This window comes from Psittacula echo (assembly GCF_963264785.1).
Source record: "Psittacula echo genome assembly, chromosome: 1".
Taxonomy (NCBI): Eukaryota; Metazoa; Chordata; class Aves; order Psittaciformes; family Psittacidae; genus Psittacula; species Psittacula echo.
This window is the reverse complement of record NC_137735.1, coordinates 36584907-36604702: the sequence shown is the minus strand read 5'-3', so window position 1 is coordinate 36604702 and position 19796 is coordinate 36584907. Positions and strand designations below refer to the sequence as shown.

Sequence of the window (19796 nt, the reverse complement as noted above, 5' to 3'; positions counted from 1 at the left end):
AGAAGATGAGTATGCCCATAGATGATAGTGAAGCTGTGTGAACCCCTTCCTTCACCCTGCTGGGTATGCTCATCTTTTCACCTGGATGCGTTAAGAGCCTATGATATTCATCAGACTGGCTCCAGTCTCAGGGCTTATCTACATCAGTGGTTTTAAAAGTGCACTCTTCTGTCAGCATCGCTGCATCTGCACAATAAATTTTGCTAGCTTAAGCTATGGCTTCTAGGAAATTCAGCTATGTTGGCAAAACTTTTCAGTACAGACTGGATCTCTCAGTGCTTATGTGTTTTTAAGCGTGTTCCTCAGCTGTGTGAATACAGAGACAAGATTTTGATGCCACCAAGTTCAGGTACAGGTGCTGGGTGTGTTTTCCGTTTTCTGGTACCCTGGCCCATCTCTCAGGAGTGGGAGGGAATGATCAGTATTTTCCTAGAAGTTTGAATGCTTCTGAATGCAGCTAATGCAGGTGAAGGAACATCTTGGATTTCCTATTTATGTTGTACAGTCCTTCAATTTAGGAGAGACATGAGCCCCTCAACTACACTGTGTAGATCAAGAAACCTTCTGGATCTTGCCTTGTCATGCATCTCATGCACTCTTTATGTTACAACAAAAAATATCTCAGGTATCAAGACAATTCAGGAAAAAGTTAATGCTTGGAAGGGCCTATACTTGAATGATGTTTCTGTCCTTAACTACAGAGTAAGAAAATCGAATAGTTTTTTATTGCGTATAAGGCCATGCAAATAACAATTTAGAGATAAATTCTGTGTTTTATATTAAAACAGAATTGGAAATATTTAAAACAGGATGGAAATTAAACTACCTGCTCATCCACTCAAGTAATCCAGATGGACGTCTCTGAGGCATCTTGACTGTCACTGTAGGGAAGGTTCTTTTCCTTGTCTGCTTGCGCTTTCCTTGTCATGTAAATGAGCCAAAGCCTGCAGTGTTTCTGGCTTTCAGTCTTGCACCTGTACAATTACGTATAGGTTAGTTCCAGTGTAACTGAACTGTGGAGCTTCTCTACAAAACTGTGTTAGATCAAAAAGGTTTTCATTGATAATTGTTAAATATTTTCGTTATTTCGTTATAGTTAATTGTCCATGTGTTTTGAGTCCGACTTTCCATTTATTTTAAGAGACTTTTTTAAAGAACAGAAATTCCCCCACTTTAAAGGTCACCTTCAGAGCTGTTGCTGAAGTAAATTTTTAATTTAAAATGAAGGATTTTTAATCAATGATTGTGCTGGGAAATTCTGAGTATTATCTCTAAGCAACTTCCTTCCCCTCCAAAGGCATAATATGATTCTTCTCAACACTTATTGTAGGAGCTCGTGCTTCTTTTGCAAAATTGGGAACTTCAGGTGATGAACATTTCACAGATGAAGATGGGTTTCTCTAACAGATGTGATTGCAGGGCTTCAGGTGCTACCACTGGGCTCTGCCAGCAGCAGCTCTGCTGCATGCCCGTGGTAGAAATTTGGTGATGTGTGGAAGCACAGGTGGTTACCTATAGGTAACACAACCCAGGAGGAGGTCAGCAGGAGGTAGTTCTTTGTCCTACTTTCCGAGCTTCCTGAAAGAGGCTTTGCATTACTAAAGGTTGTTTATTCTTTAAGTACTATTAATAGAGAGGATCTTGGTTTGTAGTCAGGTAGGGCCATGCCAGAGTAGGTTGTGTGGAACAGTTTCAGAAAGAAACATGGTCCTTTGAACAAAAGTGCAAAGTACTGTGGGAAATCTTGTCTCTCCAATAGTAATCCAAAGAACTTGTTTTAAAAATGCATTATTCTTTTGTTTGCCCTAATCAAAGTCTTAGTTCTGTTGAAATTGGAGACAAAACCTGGGAGGTAAGAGTGGAATGGAGTGATTACAGGACAAAAAGTTTTTGTATGACCTTTAAGGTAAGGCTAAAAATCTGATGCTATTAAAGGGATGGTTCGAAAGAGAGTTAGAACAGGGATTACAGAAAGGAAGTGATCCAGCAGGGCAAACAACCTCCAGCCTTTACTGTCTGCTGATGTTGGATAGTGCTGAAGAAGAGACAATTAGACGATGTGACAAGACGACACAGCTTGTGCAGAGAGGGAAGCAGGAACCTGGGGAGTATAGAGGAAACCATGACAGCTGATACAGTCTGAATAGATAGGATAGTTAAATAGAGTAGCAGGGATTGTCTCTGTAAACTTAAGTTAAATGGTGCTTTACTTCATGTTATGTAGGAATTTCCACACTACTGTGTTAGGAGTGGTAAATGAATTTTGTGACAGTATGAGTATACAGTACTCCTCATGTTTTTGTGAGGATTTTTCATCATGTTTGAGACTCTTCTTGTGTATGTCAGTGGTTTTGATTTGTTGGTGTTTTGAGAAAGTAAGGTGGGGGGCAAAGGGTAAAAGTTTGAGCAAAACTGAGCTCTTGAGCACAAAAAAACCTCACAGCAGCAGGATGCCTTATACATCTTACTAGTCACTCTCTGTTGAGGTGGGTCACTAAATAATTCTTCAGGCTTCCAGACTGCAACAGTATCCTAATTACAATGTGCCTGGGACTGAAAAATCTGGTTACCTGTCAGATCATTGTTAAAAGAAAAATCTTATTATGAATGTCTTCTGTTTATTTGGAATTTCAGCTTTTACTATGAGAAGCTGTTCATGGAAATGAAGGCTAATGGTGTATATCAGTATATCATGCAACTACAGCAGTAGCTTCCGTACCTACCCTTCGCTATTCATTCTTCCCTCTCCCGTGTGTCCTCAATGACATCCTCCCTGCAGTTTCTTCAGGTCCTCCTTTCATTTCCAGACACCTTCACAATGAGTTTTTCAGTTCAGCCTTGTGACTGTATGCCCAGCTCTTGCATGTCACAGGTAATATACTTAATTTCCTTTATAGTGACTTGAGAGATGTTTTATTTTTGAAACCTCACTACTGTCAAATTGTTTGAAATTAACTCACAGTTGTTGAAGGGAGAGTTGAATGATCGACAGCCTGTTCAGATGGTAAAGCTGACGTACTGATAGCTTTGTTCTTTAAACGGAAACACAGAAACCATTGTGCTGTGCTCTCTGCTTGGGGACTCGGGGGCTGCTGCTCCTTTGCTGATGCTTGCTACATGTTGCTCCTGTGTCAGGTTCTCCATCCCACTTGTTTTAGTTTTAAAATTCCTTAGACTGCTGTGGCTTTGTTCCAGAAGAAAAGTGGACTATGTGGAAGAGCTCTGAGCAGGTGCAAAAGTAAACTTGGGAGATACCATTCAAGAAGGAATTATCCTCGTGTAAATCAGGAGACCATTGAGATAGGTTAAGTAAGAACATGGTGTGGAGAATCGTGTAAAAGATGGGTAGCGAAGGAGATTCATTGGCATGAATGCATAAAGATGAATTTCAAGTTTTCAGGAGTGCAGGAAAATATTTAGGTGGGTTTAATTGCTGCTGAGTAATGAATTACCCAGTGCTAACACTCTGACTTTATTCCTTGGCTCTGAAGTAAATAAGGCACAAAGTTTCTCCCTTCTGAAGTTTTCTTTGTTTTCTTCCTCTGCTCGTTTTTCCCTCTTAATCTCTTCTCTCTTTCTAGCTTTCTGTGTCACTTCTCTTCCCTGGTGTTGCCATACAGAGTGCTAATGATTCTGTCTCTTTTCACTTTCTGTCCTGAGCTCATTTTGATGTTAATTTTTTCTTTATTCTGTAGCATTTCTGCTCTCCTAACTTCCTTTGCCCCTCCATGTTTTTATCATGTATTCTCATCATTGTTCTTTCTACAGCAGTACAGCACATTATTTCACTCTTTTTCGGTATCCGTGTTCTCTTTCTCACGTAGCTCTCTTGGCCCTTCAAGATAAAACACATCTTACTCAATTCCCCCAAGTCAGAGGCAGACACTTCCTCTCAAGATCAGAGTTCATGACAGTTCCTTAAGCCATTCCTCCCAAGGAGGAACACAAATTGTCAGTGTAGCCCAGTACCAAGTTCCTCAGAAGAGGCTGTTCTTGTTGGCAGAGCAGTGAGCTAGCATCTTAGCCCTCCTCCTTGCAAGTTATGTTTTTTGCAGGGCCTGCTTGGCAACTTAATAGCCAGCGCATAGACTGTTCTGCATATCCAACTTAGCACTATTTTCAAGTTTCTCTTCCGAAGGTTTGCAGCCTTGCTGTATGAAGGGTTTCCAGCAAGCAAAAATAACTATAGCTCCATCTCAAATGCTGGGGTACGGTCTCTGTACGCTCACAGGAAAATATCATCTAGAGAAGTACTCCCTCCGATCTTACTGTTACAGAGGGTGCATCTTCTCTTTCTGCCCATATGAGGGAAGGCATGAGGTGTTCTTCCCAACCCTGCCCCCAGGGTTTCAATTTTAAGTAGTAGCAGCAAAATTGTTATGCAGACGTCAACTGCTATAACTAACCAAGGCCCTGCAAAACTCATTTATCTTGCTCATTTTCCTGACTCTTATTGCAAGACACTTCTATAATGAGCATACACTATGTTTCTTAGTTGTTTATTCTGTCTCTAATGAAGTTGAGATTTTTGGATAGACTATGTAAAGTAATTTTCTAACTTACTAACATTACATCCTGTAGTGATGATAGATACGAGTGTTCTCTTCCACTGACTGATGCAGAAAAATGCTTGAAGAATACACAATATTTTTTTATTGGTATTCCTTCTCTCCTTCCCCCCCACTTTTTAATTTGTAATTCTAAAACTTAGGGTTAATTAGTGACATAAGGAGGCTTTTTTTTCCTTTACATTTTAATTTGTGAACTGGCTGATAAACCATCTCTTTCCCACTCTCCCTTAAGAATGCTGACTTCAAATGCATCCTCTCTAGTTTCTGTGCCGGAAGGTAGACTTTTAATATTAGGAAGTGAGTTTCTAGATATGATGACCTGAAATGTCTATGTATTAAGAGTCATCAGTTTGACTAATGGCACACCATAGCTACAGATCATCCTAAGCACCTCTTCAAAGTGTCATTTTTCCACCTCAGTTGATTTCTGACATATCTCACTTTATCAGCCACTGAAGTGGAAATTTCATCACTCTTTTATGCCTTTTCAGTTTTTCTTAGTATTTGTTTGTAATAGGGTGATTAGTTGTGTGAATTGTGAGTATTTTTTGTGGACAGGAGATTTTCTTAATTTCTGTATACTGAATTTAGGCTTTTTAATCTATCTGTTACATGTACCAGTTGATTTGCTCTGTTTTGCTGTTAAGAGTCATGCAAGTACTATGCCTAGTGAAAATTGTAACTAATGTAATATTTATATTATGTAATATTTGTATTAGTAAACTATTACAGATTAAAAGGAAATTATTATTAAATTGAAATAATGAAATTGGAGTAATGTATCTATTCAACAGCACTACTTAGATGTTATTTTCAACAGCTGTTGAAATGCTGAGAATAGGCATCAAACATCATCTTGACTCACAGCCCCTAAAATCCTCTGCTCTTATTTCAGACAGAAGTTTAAGCCTGCTTCTTCTCCTCAAATTCTTACGATTCTTTTATTGCCTGTGTTAATGTAGTAGTGTTCCATGAAAGGAAGCTTGTTCCCAGTCTAAGTAAGCATTCAGGCTATGCTTGTATTAAGGGGATTGGTGTGAAAGGATCAATGGTTCTTACTTTGTAATAATGGTAATTAGTAATAGAAATATTAGTAATTCAGTAATACTATTGCAGGCTTTTGAATGCAGCTCGGAACACAATTTAGGCATTCCTAAGAATTACAGTTAGATTTAGGTGTTGTGAGGCAAGTTTGTGGTATGTAATATGCAAGTTCCTTCCCCGTCTCAGTTTTGCAGCCCAAAGAGGGGGAAGAAGGGCTCTGCTCTGAGCTGCATGCTCCTTTTCTTACTATTCCTTCTCCTTTTGAAAATGCGTAGGAGAGGTCTTGTTTGGCCTTCTTTTATAATAACATTTGATATTGTTACAATTCTTCTGTAACAAAGGAATCTACAGGTTTTATCCTCTCATTTTTGAAACCTTTTTTGAGCACTGTATATACTAAAGTGACTCCTGTTCGTTTCAGGACTAGTTCAGTTTTAGCTTTGTGTGTTTTGAGATGTCTAAAATGAATATACATATTAAAAGGATATACAATATACTCTATAGTAGATCCATAAATCAACCCAAACAGTGGCATAGTCCCTTCTATACAGTTATCTCTTCATTTTAGTAACAAACATCTTTTAGTTCTTAAGTTTTTACTGTGTAGCTTTTTAGATATCAAAGGGCATAAAATACTGAGGTACATTTAGACTTCTTGATCGGTTACTTTGGTGTTCACTGAACCAGGTTTAATTTTGAAAGAAGGTTCTCAGAGTGAGAGATGGGAATAGATCACTGTGTAGGTTAGGCAGGACTGCCATCCTGTTGCCCAGCTTGTAATGACCCTTTGGGGAACTCAGAATTGAAGCCGCTGAATTAAATGCAATAATTTTCCATAACAGTTTAAAAGACCTGCAGGCATGTTAAAGTTGTAGCTGGGTGGTTTAGATAACACTCTGTAGCATGACCCTGAAGCCTCGTTTACATCTTGGCAATTAAAATATATACTACATTTTATGTCTCTTGTACTTTTCTTATATTGCAGTGTAGGGCTTTAGTGTTGAGGCTTTTTTATTGTAAATGAAGAAAAAGAAAGGTAAGTAACTGTGGTTTTTTCCTCTTCGCTACAGTGACTTTATATTATGTTGCAATAGGTGATTAAGAGGAACTGCTGTAAGGCTGTCCTGGGGAATTTTAAATACAGTGTAACACTTCGAACCCCTGCATCACTCAGCTGTGGCTGTGTCTGAGACTTCAGTCGTCCAAGCTCTCTAAGTAGCTTTGACACTTGTGTGTGAATGTGCCTTATGCTCTGTTTTGGTGTTTACACTTGGGGTCTCCACAACACTTAGAGTAGAAAAAAGAACTTTAGTAATTTTCTTGTTTTAATTATTATTTGCACATGCCTTATCTATCTTGGTAATTAAATATTGTGCTGAATGTGCTAATGATGTCCCTGGGCACCTGAGGGAATGAATACTGGTCCCAGTGACCTGGTCATGTACAAGAAATGCTTCTCTGGTTCTCTTGTTTCCCTTCGAAATCCGGTTCAGAGTAATACGTAAGTGCTGGTTTAAAAATTGGCATCTCCTCTTTACTGATTTGAACTGCTCTTAAAAGTTGGAGAATTTTACTGAGAAAGCACAATCTGAGGCTGCAATTCGCTAAGCCATGTACACAAATGGGCATGGCTGTGTAAGAGCTGACATGTCAGTCTGGTGGTCAGCAAACACTCTCATGTGTAATCTAGCCCAGTAGTCTGTGTAACGTTGAGCAGATCATTAAAAAATCACAGGATATCCCAGTGTTCAGTGATGAAGATGAGCATCCTCAGTCTTTATACTTCAGAAAGCACTAGACAGAAATTTGTAGTAGCATGCATAAAATCTTTTTCAATTTTCTTCAGTATATGTTAGTATTGTAATACAACACCTAAGAGTATTTAGGACCTTTTGTTGATGAGTTAGTAGTTCAATAGCTTTGTAAATATTGCTTTAAAAATTCTTTCATTTAATTGGAGCAAAGCTATTCAATGGACCATAAATGTTGACATATGGGTAAAAATTGCTTGCAGATGAAGGCAAGTGTTTTTGTAACATTTTATGAAATAAATTTAAGCTGGTTTGAAATTGTTATCCGATTTATCCAATTAGTTGCTGTGTTCCCTTGAGTTTGTATTGTACCCATTACCAGTATAGTAAAAGAAACCTAGTCACTGCACTTGGATAATTCCCCTGGGATGTAGTGTTTGTATTATAGGAAATGGAGGAAAAGAAATATGTTCAAATTGTGTAACAGTGGTTCATTTAAATATGAAGAGTTGAATGGGAGAACTTTTTAATATTTTGACTATAGTGATCCTGATAAGAAAGGAGCTGAGCAGATGCAGTAAATAAAAGATCTGGGGTTTTGTTCTTAAAATATTTTTCTCAATAATAGAAAAGATTTCTCTGAAGTTCGGGTGAGGGGGGTTTTGGTTTTGGGTTTTGGTTTTTTTTTAAAGGGGGTAAGGGGAATAAAATTCGTGATGGGACAAGTTAAGTCCTGGACATTTCTGAGACTGTAAAACATCCCACCTCAGTAAAAAAACTTACAGTTTAGATCTTGTAAAGCCGTCCGCAAGTCTTCCTTTGTTTGACTTCTCATTCCTGGCTTACTACTAAATGTTAGCACTGATACCTATTTCTGTGTTCTGCAAATATGTTTGTGTTCTGATCATGCTATAGAAGGCTTATTTGTAGACAGATCTTCAAGATAACTTTTATTCTGTCTTCTTCTTTCAGATATGTGTATTTGCTGATGAAATAATTTGAGGTATGAGCCTGAGGATGTGAAGTGTTTCCTAAAACTTGCTGATTTTTATAGTTAAGGGTTACTGATAGTAAACAGATGTTTTATATAATGCCAGATGCAAAAAGATCAGGTTCTTAAATCTTACAAGGTTTTTCCTTTGCCAGAAATGCCCACAAAAAAAATCTACTAGTCTTCATTATTGTGGCAGTGTAATCCCCATTAGTGTTTCTATAATGTGATGCTATTAAATAACCTGTACTTTTTTAACCTTTTCATTCTTTCCCTGGCAAGGTTTTTGGTTTTGTAATATAAAGAAGCTTGGATACTTGGGAAAAAAAAAAAAATCACCTTTGAATAGCATATGTCAGTTTTCCCCATGGCGTGATTTAGTGATATTAGGAATTAGTGCCCCTTTAAAGTCTTGAAGCAATTAGTTAAAAAGGGAGATATGCTTCCACATGAAGTCTGTATACTGTGAAAGAATACCTGTGTGTCTGTTAATAATGATTTTTAAAATCACCATCACAATTCAGTTTAATGTTAATAAAGCACAAAGTTTATAATATGTCTAGAAAATTGTTGTTATATGGAAAGAACATGCTTTCATTAGTGAAATATTTTAAAATCTGAGTGTTTCATGGCAACTAAAAAGATTTGCTACATGGCCATGCGGACATCTATCTAAATGGTCATAATGAATTATTCTAAACCTTTGGTTTTCCTGGTCATGTACAAATATTTCAATTTCCTTTTAACTACTTAATGTTTGAAAAATATAATAAATACTGAAGTTTGCTTAAATGGAAGGCTTTGTCTTTTTGTCGAAATTGAGATTCACAGAGGTCAAGAAATGGAAGATCTTTTCTGAAAATTTCAAAACAGGATAATAAAAGGCTGGCTGCCATTCACAAACTTGAATTACAGTTCTGTAGTAAATTACATATTCTAAAAATCTTTTCAGGAGCAACAACTAATTAGTTTGTTTGATATTTAATGTTTAAAATGAAATAGGTGAAAAGTTCTAAAGTGATGTTGGTTTTGCTGAACAGAGTGCAAATGGAGTTGGCCATTCCTTTGTGGTATGTACTTTAAACTGTCATTTTAATTCTTCATCACAAAGGACTTGACTGATAACACTTTGTAAAATAATCAGTTGTGGTATTTAAGTATTTTACATAGAGTGGAGTAGAGTTCTCCTTGAGACAAAGGAGAGAACCATAACATAAGGGTTTTAAATGAGAAATACCAAGGCCTCAGTTAACAGGTGCAGTTGCAAAGTAGTGTTCTTCATTTAGATGTTTATCAGCTATTTGTATTTTTTGTTTTATTTTTTGCTTGATTTTTTTTTTTTTTTTTAAAGAAAAGAGCAGAAGCAAAATTTCCAAACTGTTTCTCGGTCTGTCAGAAATGTAGATATTTTGGTGAAGTGTGCAGGACCCAAGAAATGAAACTGAGAAGCCTTGTTTTGAAAACTAAGTGGAATGAACTGTAAAGCAAAATAAACAGTAACAGAAAGAAGATTTTTACTGTAATATTCCTTTAGAACTTAAGGGAAGGAAAAACTATTTCTGACTGTCATTTACAAATCGCTTGCTTTCTAGCACAGGCTATGTAGAATATAGTGCCTTGGAGAAGTCTTCCTGCATATCACCTGTAATGTTTTTGTAGCTTGCTGTGAATGTGTATATTTTCTCAACAAGAACAATTTTCTAAGAATAGAAATGATAATAAAATGTTGTAGAAGTCTGTATATAAGAAACAGACATTAAAACCAGAAGTTTATGACAAACAGAAAGAAGTCAGACTTGCCATTAAAGCTTGCATCCTTCTCAGAAAAAGACTGTCTACCTACAGATAGACTTTAGGTCAGTAACATGTTCTTAAAGCTGAAAAGCTACATTTCCCCCCCCCCCCCCCCCAAGTTCTCAGTCTGCTTTCGATCTTGTAATCTGTTATATAAAAATGAAAATTGTTGTGGTGCTGTTCACAGAAATTTCTTTGCTAATTTTTTTGATCAGGGTAGCTTATGTATGAGACTCTGGGAAATCTCGCAAGTGTTACAGAAGTGTCTCTCACCCATCACTGATTGAGATCTTTCCTTCTCTCCCAGACAGTTAGGAAGCAATCACTGCTATTACAGGACATTGTAACACATCAGCGGTTGTCTTTCTAATTTTGTTATAGGTGAATGTAAGCTGAATGTAGAGAAGACTTCTAAATAAGCTGGACTGATGTGCACAGAGAAGGAATGAAGTATGGATGTGAAGGAACGTAGGCCTTATTGTTCCCTGACAAAGAGCAGACGAGACAAGGAGCGGCGCTATACAAATTCTTCTGCAGAAAATGAGGAGTGCAGAGTGCCTACACAGAAGTCTTACAGCTCCAGCGAAACCTTGAAAGCTTTTGATCATGATTCCTCTAGGTTGCTGTATGGAAACCGGGTAAAAGATTTGGTCCACAGAGAAGCAGATGAGTATACCAGACAAGGTAGGCAAGATGTTTTAATATAGAGTGTATAATTCATTAGTACCAAGTAACCAGGCATTCTTGCTGCAGGAAAAGTATGCTGTTATACGGGTGTCATTAATTTTAGTAATACTCTACACACATAGTACACCTGTATCTCCTTAGATGTTTTACAAAGATGGGAAAGCATTGTGTACCATCTTTGAAATAGATAATATATGATGCACAGGAAAGTTAAGTAAATGGCCCATGTTGGGCAATGGGTCAGTGACAACTTTGCAAACTCATGTGAAGTATTCAGGCCTTACAGTTTAAAAATTAGACCCCCAGCATCAACTTGACTCAGTAGCAGATTGCCCAAATGTTTGCCACTCAAATATACCTAAAATGTAAATAGCTTCAAAATTAATAAGAATAAACAAATACAACTGTTCCAAGAAGGCCAAACTCTATGAACGGGTTTAGGGAAACACAGTGTGTGTGGATGAGTGTAAGAATAATGTATTAGCTCAATGCCTTTATCTTTTAGCTCACATGGGCAGTAACAGAGCACTGTATGGTGACTAAGGTGAATTAATTCACGATCAATGCATTTAGGTTTGTTGGGGTTGGTTTTGGCTTTTGGGTTTTTTTTTGGGGGGGGAGGGGGGGTTGGGTTGGGTTGGTTTGTTGTTGTGGTTTGTTTTGTTTTTAGTGGATATCTGTGGTATCTAACCAGATGCTAACACATTACTGGAGCTCAGTGTTGGAGTCCAGGACTGGAGAGACATAAGAGATCTAAATAGCCGTGGAGATGCTCAAAACCTGACTGGATGTAGTCTTGGGCAACTTCTTGTAACTGACAGTAGTTGAACAGAGGCTTTTGACTAGATAACCTCAGGAGGTTCCTTTGCACCTCAGTGGTTCTAAGGGGTTGTACTTGGCTCCAGTTGGGGTTAAGCATTTACACATCACTTTTGGTTTCAAAATTGTAGTTTCTGGAATTGGCATTTTTACAACTAAACTACTTAACATAGGAAAAGAAAAACAAGTTACGAAATGTGTGGAGTACTGCAGCACAGTTATCTGAAAGGATAAAGCTAGACAAAGAGCTTTGTGAACTTATACCTCATTCTTTTGTATAAAGCTGTCTTCTCTTTTATGAGGAAACAAGGATAGATTTATGGGTAGGAAAAAAAAAGCTTCCTCCTTGTGAGGAAGTCCTTAGTTTTTATTTTAGAAAGGTTTAAAAATATTTTCCCTATTGGTGGTTTTTCTTTGTTCCAAGTAGAATAACTTTACATTAGAATTAGAGCTGGCCACATGGTGTTGACTTCTGCCTACCAATGTTTGCAAAGAAAATAAAAATATTTCTCTTAGGCTGGTGTAACTTAGGCTTGCACCTACTGTAGTCTGTCTGCTTTCTGCTGTGTATTTTTGGGTTCTGTGATATGTTGAAACCTCAGGTCATCACTACTCTGTAGTTTTTAAGATGTTAGTAACCTTTATCTCATTACTTTAATAAGGTAAATTCAAGAGGAAACTTTCTAAGACCTGTACTGTAGACACTTCTTTAGTAGTAGTGACAAAATTCTATCAAAATAGAGGTCATTTATGTGATGAATTCATAAACTATTGCCTGAATAGGGTACTGTTGTTTTTAAATAGCAGTAATGGAATGGAAGAAGTTCTGTAGTCTGTCATGTCATGTACGATGGTGCGCTGGGGCTTTGGTGCTTTTTTTCTCTTCGTTTTCTTCAGAAATGCACATAGTATTTAGCTAATACTTATTGCCCAATATGCAATAAATTACTTGTCTATAGCCCTAAAATGGAAGTCTGGCATATGTAGTGTCATCTTCACCTTTCAGTGGTCTCAGCACTGTCATCTGTGCCCATTTGATTTTTCTTGTTGTCCTTTCAGTTCTCTTTGTTTGGCTTATTGGCTTCCCCTCTAATGCATGCTGGTTTAGCACCTTTGGGGACCGCCTGCAGGTTTGATAGGGTCAGGGTATAAAGGGCTTGTTTTGCTGTCTTAGGTAGTGTGTTCCTTTTGATTCATCTTTGAAATAATTTGCTGCTTCTGGCATTGGAAGCATTTTGTGGAAAAGGTCTTCAAGGTCATTCCAAAGGTTTTTAAATAATATATAAAACATGCTTCCCTGTATTTATTTTTTTCCCCTGTCTAGCAACAGAGCGCAGACGTAGCTTTGTTGACAGTCTAATTACATTCTAGCCTGCTAAATCAACAGGAAATAAATCTAGAAGCAGAAAAGGCAAGCTTTAATAAATACGTTTAATTGGAAATTAATTTTTAAAATTAATCATGACTAATGTTTCACTTATTTTTTCCCCCATAATGTGTAAAATAACAATATTAAGTTTCCAGTGTCTGCTGGAAAGCTACTGGAGTAGTTACATGAGGTTCTCGAGTCCCTCAAATGTGGCACACTTTTAAAAATGTCAATGTGTTTTTATGGCTGATATTTTGGAGTAAAGCCCTTCAAAGCTTTCTGCTAATGAATCAGAAATTTCTCACCTCTTCTTTCTGAGATTTCTCAGACCATCTTTGTGCTTCCTGCTTCCCAAAATCCCATGGTAGGAATTCCAGAATGGATACTGCCACTGGAGATAAGTGTGTCCTGTTTAGTGGTAGGTTTATCCCAGGACATCTTGTCGAGAGGAGGTTCTCCAACTGTCACTTCCAGTCACAGAACTTTTTTCTCGGCTTATTTTCTGCTTGAGATTAATTACGTAAATAAGAGCCTAAAAATGCATGTATGTTACTGTAATTCCAAAAAAAAAATAGGATTTAAAACATATAGTAAAATGTTTGAATGTAAAATTATTATATAACTGGGATTATCATGTTAATTTTGAAAACCGTTTAACAAGACTTGAAGGGCAGGTATGCTTGTTTAGGAAATTGTAACTTCATCTAGGCAGCATGCTTTCGGTTGACATCAGTGAGAGACCTGCTGTGGTGGTCTTCTTAAGCCCCTTCATCTGTTGTAAAACTGGCTTTGTTTTTAAACTCTTCAGATGAGGATTTTTTAGCCTGCTATTTTTAGAACTACTGTTTTAGCTATTTATTTTCATGTTGTTGTTATGATTCTGAAAAATTGGTAAGCCTGTGGATAATTAAACTCAGCACCCCACGATGTAAATAAAGACCGTGAGCTTTTTTCCTTTAAAAGTATTCATTGACAATGGATGAAGCACCATGAAAGACTGTTTACTTTCCTAGGTGTGGCAATATGATTGTTTGCTGTTTATGTGTTTAGGGAGGAAGAAGACACTTTATTTTCTTATGCTTTGAAGTATCCAACTATAATGAGCAGCCTGATTTAAATGCACAACTTCTCTAATTGAATTCAGCAACCTGAATGCTTGCATTTTGGAACATGCCCAAGTATCTTGCTGAACTCAGGATTTAAGCTGACTATATGAGGTTGAATTTCTCTGTTGTACAGAGAAACTTCTGTGTTTACAAAATAAAACTGCTGTGTGAAGTAACACAAAGTACATAGGAAAATGCTATGCCAAATGATAACAATCAGCCATTGGAATAATCTTCTCAGGGAAGTGGGGGGTTCCCCAACATTAGACACGTTTGATTCATCTGGAAACGTTGCTGAGCTGTCTTGTCTGGACTGGGCTTTTGCCAAGAAAGGTTGGACCAGATGATCCTCGAGGTCTCTTCCTCAAAAATACCTGAAAGTGTGATGTGACTGCAGAGTGGGAGGGAAGGATTTTGGCAATGTAGAAAGTAATTTGTATTTTTTAAATTGCATTAGGATAAAATAATTGGAATTCATAATAATATGACAATATAAAAATAATTTGAGGCTGATCCTGAATCAAACTCGAACTCACAAGAACTAAACTTTTCATTAAGTTAGTAAGACAAATACAGGTAGGCAAAAACTGTATTTATTTACCATCAGATACATGTTAAAGGGAAGAGAGGAATATGCAATACCTCTTAAGTAGTCATTGTTTCATTTCAAATAATATTGTTGCAGGACAGCATAGTGACCCTATAGAGTGATATGTATATTATGTCAGTGAGTTTTTGCACAGAAGCAGGAGGCTGACCCATGAGCACAGGCGGCAGGTTGTACTGCAGATTTGCACATGTTCATCCTTTTGTACCAAATAATCACAGGACTGTTTGTGAACTGTGTGAATTGAAAGGCTGAGCTGCAGACACCTTTTGCTAGTAGAAGATCCGATGAGGCAGTGGAAGCTTTGTTAAATTTTTATTTTTGAAAGCTTGAGCCAGCTGTGGTTTAGCCTGCAGGTGATGTTATTTGGTTGTCTTAGCTAGCAGTGAGAATGAGTTCACCATGTTTGTCAATCAGAACAATTCACTGTCAGCCAAGCCTTAATGTAATTTATTTTCATGCCACCCCTTTCGGTTTTGCAGGAAAAAGTACTTCCATGCATGGTTTTGTACCTGTACTCTTCTTGAATACTGAAGTGCCTAAATTAGATTAAATACCCTAATAACTCCTGGGAACTGCAAAAAGAGGGGCTCAATTTACCAAACAAGTGAAGAAAAATAGTTTCTTTTCTTCGCTATATGCTGAATCACTGATACCAGGTCACTGAAAAGCAAAGCCATATACAGTACATTCCAGTGTGTGGATGTATCATAGGTATCGTTCAGCTGCCACTCCCATGACACTTAGATTTAGTTGCTAGAAAAATCCCACAATTCAATGAAAGAGGGACCTGAAACAGTGATATATATGCTTTGACAATTTTATTGTATAAGATACTAAACATTGTCAGGGATACATTTTTAAGACTTCAGAAATCTGAAATGTTAATTGCAACTTCTATCCTGATGTAATATGATTCCAAAGTCTATTGCTTTGAAATACGAGCTACTCAAAATGAGTTATTTGAATAGCAAAATATTTAATCTTTCTAGTCTTCATAAATGTCAACTGTAGGATTAAAGGATTTAAATGGTCATGTTTTTAAACCTAGAGCCTACTTTAAAGTAACCTGTGTGAAGCAGTGGAAGGAGGTACATGCAAGACCATTTTGACCTTCCACTACCTATGCCTTAATGAGCGGCTGATTTTGACTGTTGAGTAGGCAAGTGCTTCTCAATAGAAGTGAATCAGCCTGCTTTGCAGACTGTTTACGAGAAGGTATGAAATAATAGATAAGTGACTCTGTGATCACCTGATGAGCAAATTAATCACCATTCAGTGACATGGCAAGTGCTGTCTTTCAAAACCTGAGGCAGGTATTAGAATTAGTGTTTTATGTTCCTGGCTGCAGTGCAAGATGTGTCCTGATTGTCATCATGACAGATACTTTTTTGTTATGCTAAAACACGGCCACCTGCAGTATCTGCCTGATTTAAGTGGGTAACTTATGTAAGCAGCATGCAGTGCCAGTGTGTTCTGGATAATTTTGTGGCCTTGAGCTACACACACAACCTTCTGCCAGAGGTGTTTTTTTTTGGTTTGGGCTTTCTTTTTTCCCCTCTGTACTACAGGAATAATAACACTTACCCACCTCACAGGCGTGTTGGGAAGATTAATTAGTTTATGTTTGCAAAATGCTTTGAAGATGAAAAGCTCTGTAAGTGCTAAGTAATATTATCATCTTTCATTGCTGTACTAGTTACTCCTTAAAGCAACAATAAGAAGTTAATTGGTTTTCAGGTTCCGGGTGATAAGGATCTGTTGACTTTTAAAGTTACTCTATTAGCTACAGAGTGGTACTAAGAAAAACCTTTCACTTTTATTTGATTGGTAATACATTTAGCTCACGCTCAGTGGTATGCATACTTGCTCTAAGGTATTCATCTAGCTGAAATTGTCCCCTTGTGGATCATGGTCTGTAGATGAGCTACAGATCTGGAGACAAAGGGCAATTGTGATTCTCCAGGGAAAAATCAACCTTGGTTATTGTCAGTAGACTGCTTGATCAGGCATTTCTACACAGCCTTGGTCCACAGAGTAAAAACCTTGCTTTGACCAGTCCAGTTGCAAAATAAAAGAATTAAGTTCTTGATCATATTGACTAGGGATTTGTAAGGTGAGCAACAGGCCTTCACAAGGAGTTCCAGCCTCATAGAAAGAAAGATACTGTAAAGGGTCTGTAGTTGCTCCTACACCTTTCCATAGCCCTTATACTGAGATGTGTGTGCTGCTCGTCTTCATAATGAAAACTAAACTCAGAACTGGGGAGATAAATGCATGCCTATGAAAGATTGCTTCAGTGTGTTAACGTCTAAGGAGAGAATAAAGCTAGAAAAGTGTGCAGTTACTGATGGGGTGAGGAATGAAAGAGGCTGAAGAGGCCAGTCTGTGCTGTCCATTGATTTAGTGCTTAGGGCTGAGAGTCAGGGCTGTAGGCCAAGCTGTGAGTGATTGCTTATTCGATCACTGGCAAATAAATGTGGAAAGTGAAGCAGAGACGTAAAATGGAGTAATTCCTCAGAAAGTTCCTGATTCTGAAATAAGTTTGCACAATGTCACAATTTACTGACTTCAGAGTCAGTACTCAGCATTACTGAGCTAATTAAAGCTGAAAGAGGAAATGGCAGGGCCAAGGGAACACATTTGCCTCTAGTTTTGTGTTTCTTCTTTTTTGCTTTGCAGTGCCATAAATATCTGAGTTGAATCCTTTCTTGTCTTTAGTATAATAGACATTTTGCTAGAAAATCTAAATGAAGACAATGCTACACTACATCTATTATGGGGCTTTACAGAATAGAAACCCTCTTGGAGGGTGTGATGGAAAATGTGAGTGAGAGAGGGAGTAAAAGAGGTTTTCATTTCTGCAGAAATCCTTGGGTCTGTATTTCCTGTTATTTCTTTCACTTACCTATAGCAATGGTCCAAGCGTCTCATTCAGTCCTTGTGTTGCAGACAGAGCTGATTGCCATGAGTGTGGGGTACTTGTTTATGAAGTCCTACAAATAGAAATATATAGGCTGCTCTGAATAGGTGTGGTGTTTTGTTTTTTTCTCTTTTTACCGGTTCAGGGCCTGTTGAACTAATCAAGTTTTCTGTCAAGCTGAGAGACACATCCCTGTGAAGGTCTCTCTGCTCACTTGTGGTGTCAAACATGCTTTTCCCTTGTGGAAAGGCAAAAATAATGGTAGTTTTTCACTCCTCCCTGTATGGAGGAAAGACAGTGAGCCTGAACTCTATTTTGCGTGATTCCTTTCATACTGCCTCCTTTCTCCTCACCTTCTCGCCATTTCAAGCTGTATGTCATGTCATTAGCATCGTACTGACCTTAATGTGGCTGTTCCTACCTGTCAAATCTGTGGTTGTAGGCTCTTTGCAGACTGGATATCCATCATCTCTACATTGCTTACCCTTGAGTCATATTTTCTTCACATCTATCAAATTTAGTCTTTATTTGTAGTTTGTAATAAATGGATGCTGAGGTGTTGATGATTTGGTTCCAGGATCCAAAGATTAAGACAGAGGTCTGAAATGTCTATGCTGTCATTCTGGTCATGATCAAGACTTTGTGTTCCTTGCTGCTCATGGAGTTACGTTTCTTTTTTTAAATCCACAGAATCCTGGGGGTTTTTTAGGTTTGGGGTTTGGGTTTTGGGTTTTTTGTTTGGTTGGTTTTGGGGTGATTTTTTTTTCCTCTTGCAGCCCATGATCTGGACAGCTATGTTAGTTTCTCTCAATTTAGTTTTTATATTATGTAATCATAGTCGTGAGCACAGATTTTTATTTAAAGTCCCAAGATCTGGAACCATAATGCTTAAATTATTAACTAATTTATTGGAGCATTATTGCTGATGCTGTAGCTTGAAGCTTTGAGTTGTGCAGTTGTGAAATTATCTGCAGCTGACTTTAATCTTACTCTGTAGTAACTACAGAGGGTTTGATGAACAGTTCTTTATCTTTATACTGGATTAAGGAGTGCTTCATATGTTCTAGTCCATGGATTAGTACTGAGGATTCCCTACCACCCTCCAGCCTAACAGAGAATAAAATTGAGTCTCTCATACTGCACAGAAGAGTCTGCATGTTTGAACCAGAATTTGGAAAACTGGTGGCAGGAAGATTCTATTCTATTTCTTAATATAAAAACTTTCCCAGGCTAGCATTTCAATTTATGTCTCCTTGTGATTCTATAGTTTAATGCTAGTAAAAATACATGGCTCTTTTAATATGATGCTTGAAATATTTTAATTTGGGGGGGGGGTTGGTTTTGGTTTGGGGTTATTTTTTATTTAAAATTGACTCGGGTTTTGAGTCCTACGTAAACTTCTTCTACCAAGAGTGGCATAGTAAGTGCAGATCAAAGAACTCACAGTATCTGGCACTAACTTTTTCAGAAGTCACTGAGTCCATGACTTGAATCCCTATGTGCTTTTGAAAGCCTATAAGGAATGCGAGAGCTATGTTACTGTTTGCTCAGAAAAACAAGCATGTGAAGATGATATGCACAGTTGCTAACATTTAATATAATTTAATGCTGTTATTATGTAATTTACTGGATTTTTGGAGAAGCAAATGTCTTTCATATGACTCTTACAGCTGCTCTCTGAATCAGATAATGATGAGAAAAGGAGGTTACGATGGAGAAGTGAAGAGGGCGGAAAAGTCAAGAAAGAGAGATTAAGAGGTGACAAGGAAGAAGGTTGTGATGAGTGAAGAGAAAAACATAGGAATTAAAAGCAGGAGGAAAATGTGATACAGTGGATTGGGATGGTTTAAATTTCACAGATCGTTTTCACAAAAACAAAGAGAAAATCAAACTGAAGTAACAACAGCAAAATACTCTGCAGAATCAGAAAGGAAAAATGTTAACATAGGCAAAGCTCATTACTTGTCAGTCTTCACTGCAATTTCTTGCACCTTAGCAAACAGAACTCTGCAAGTACAGCTTTGAAAACTCCTTTTTAGTAAATTTATAGTAAAGTTTGTGACAGAATAGATGGTATCACATCTATTACTCATTCTCTCTTTTGTGTAATTGTATTCTACCCACCTAACATTCT

At 37.5% G+C, this 19796-nt stretch overlaps 1 protein-coding gene across 7 annotated transcripts in view; it reads left to right on the top strand.

Moving 5' to 3' along the window:
• Nucleotides 1-10603: 10603 nt before the first annotated feature.
• Nucleotides 10604-19796, top strand: part of TENM3 (teneurin transmembrane protein 3) — a gene marked incomplete at both ends in the record, with an annotated part of 327594 nt that continues 318401 nt past the window's right edge. For all 7 annotated transcript variants that reach the window (XM_080639194.1, XM_080639193.1, XM_080639192.1 and 4 more), the window contains one exon: nucleotides 10604-10835. In XM_080639194.1, the coding sequence (XP_080495320.1) occupies nucleotides 10604-10835 (232 nt within the window). The remainder of the gene's footprint in view (nucleotides 10836-19796) is intronic.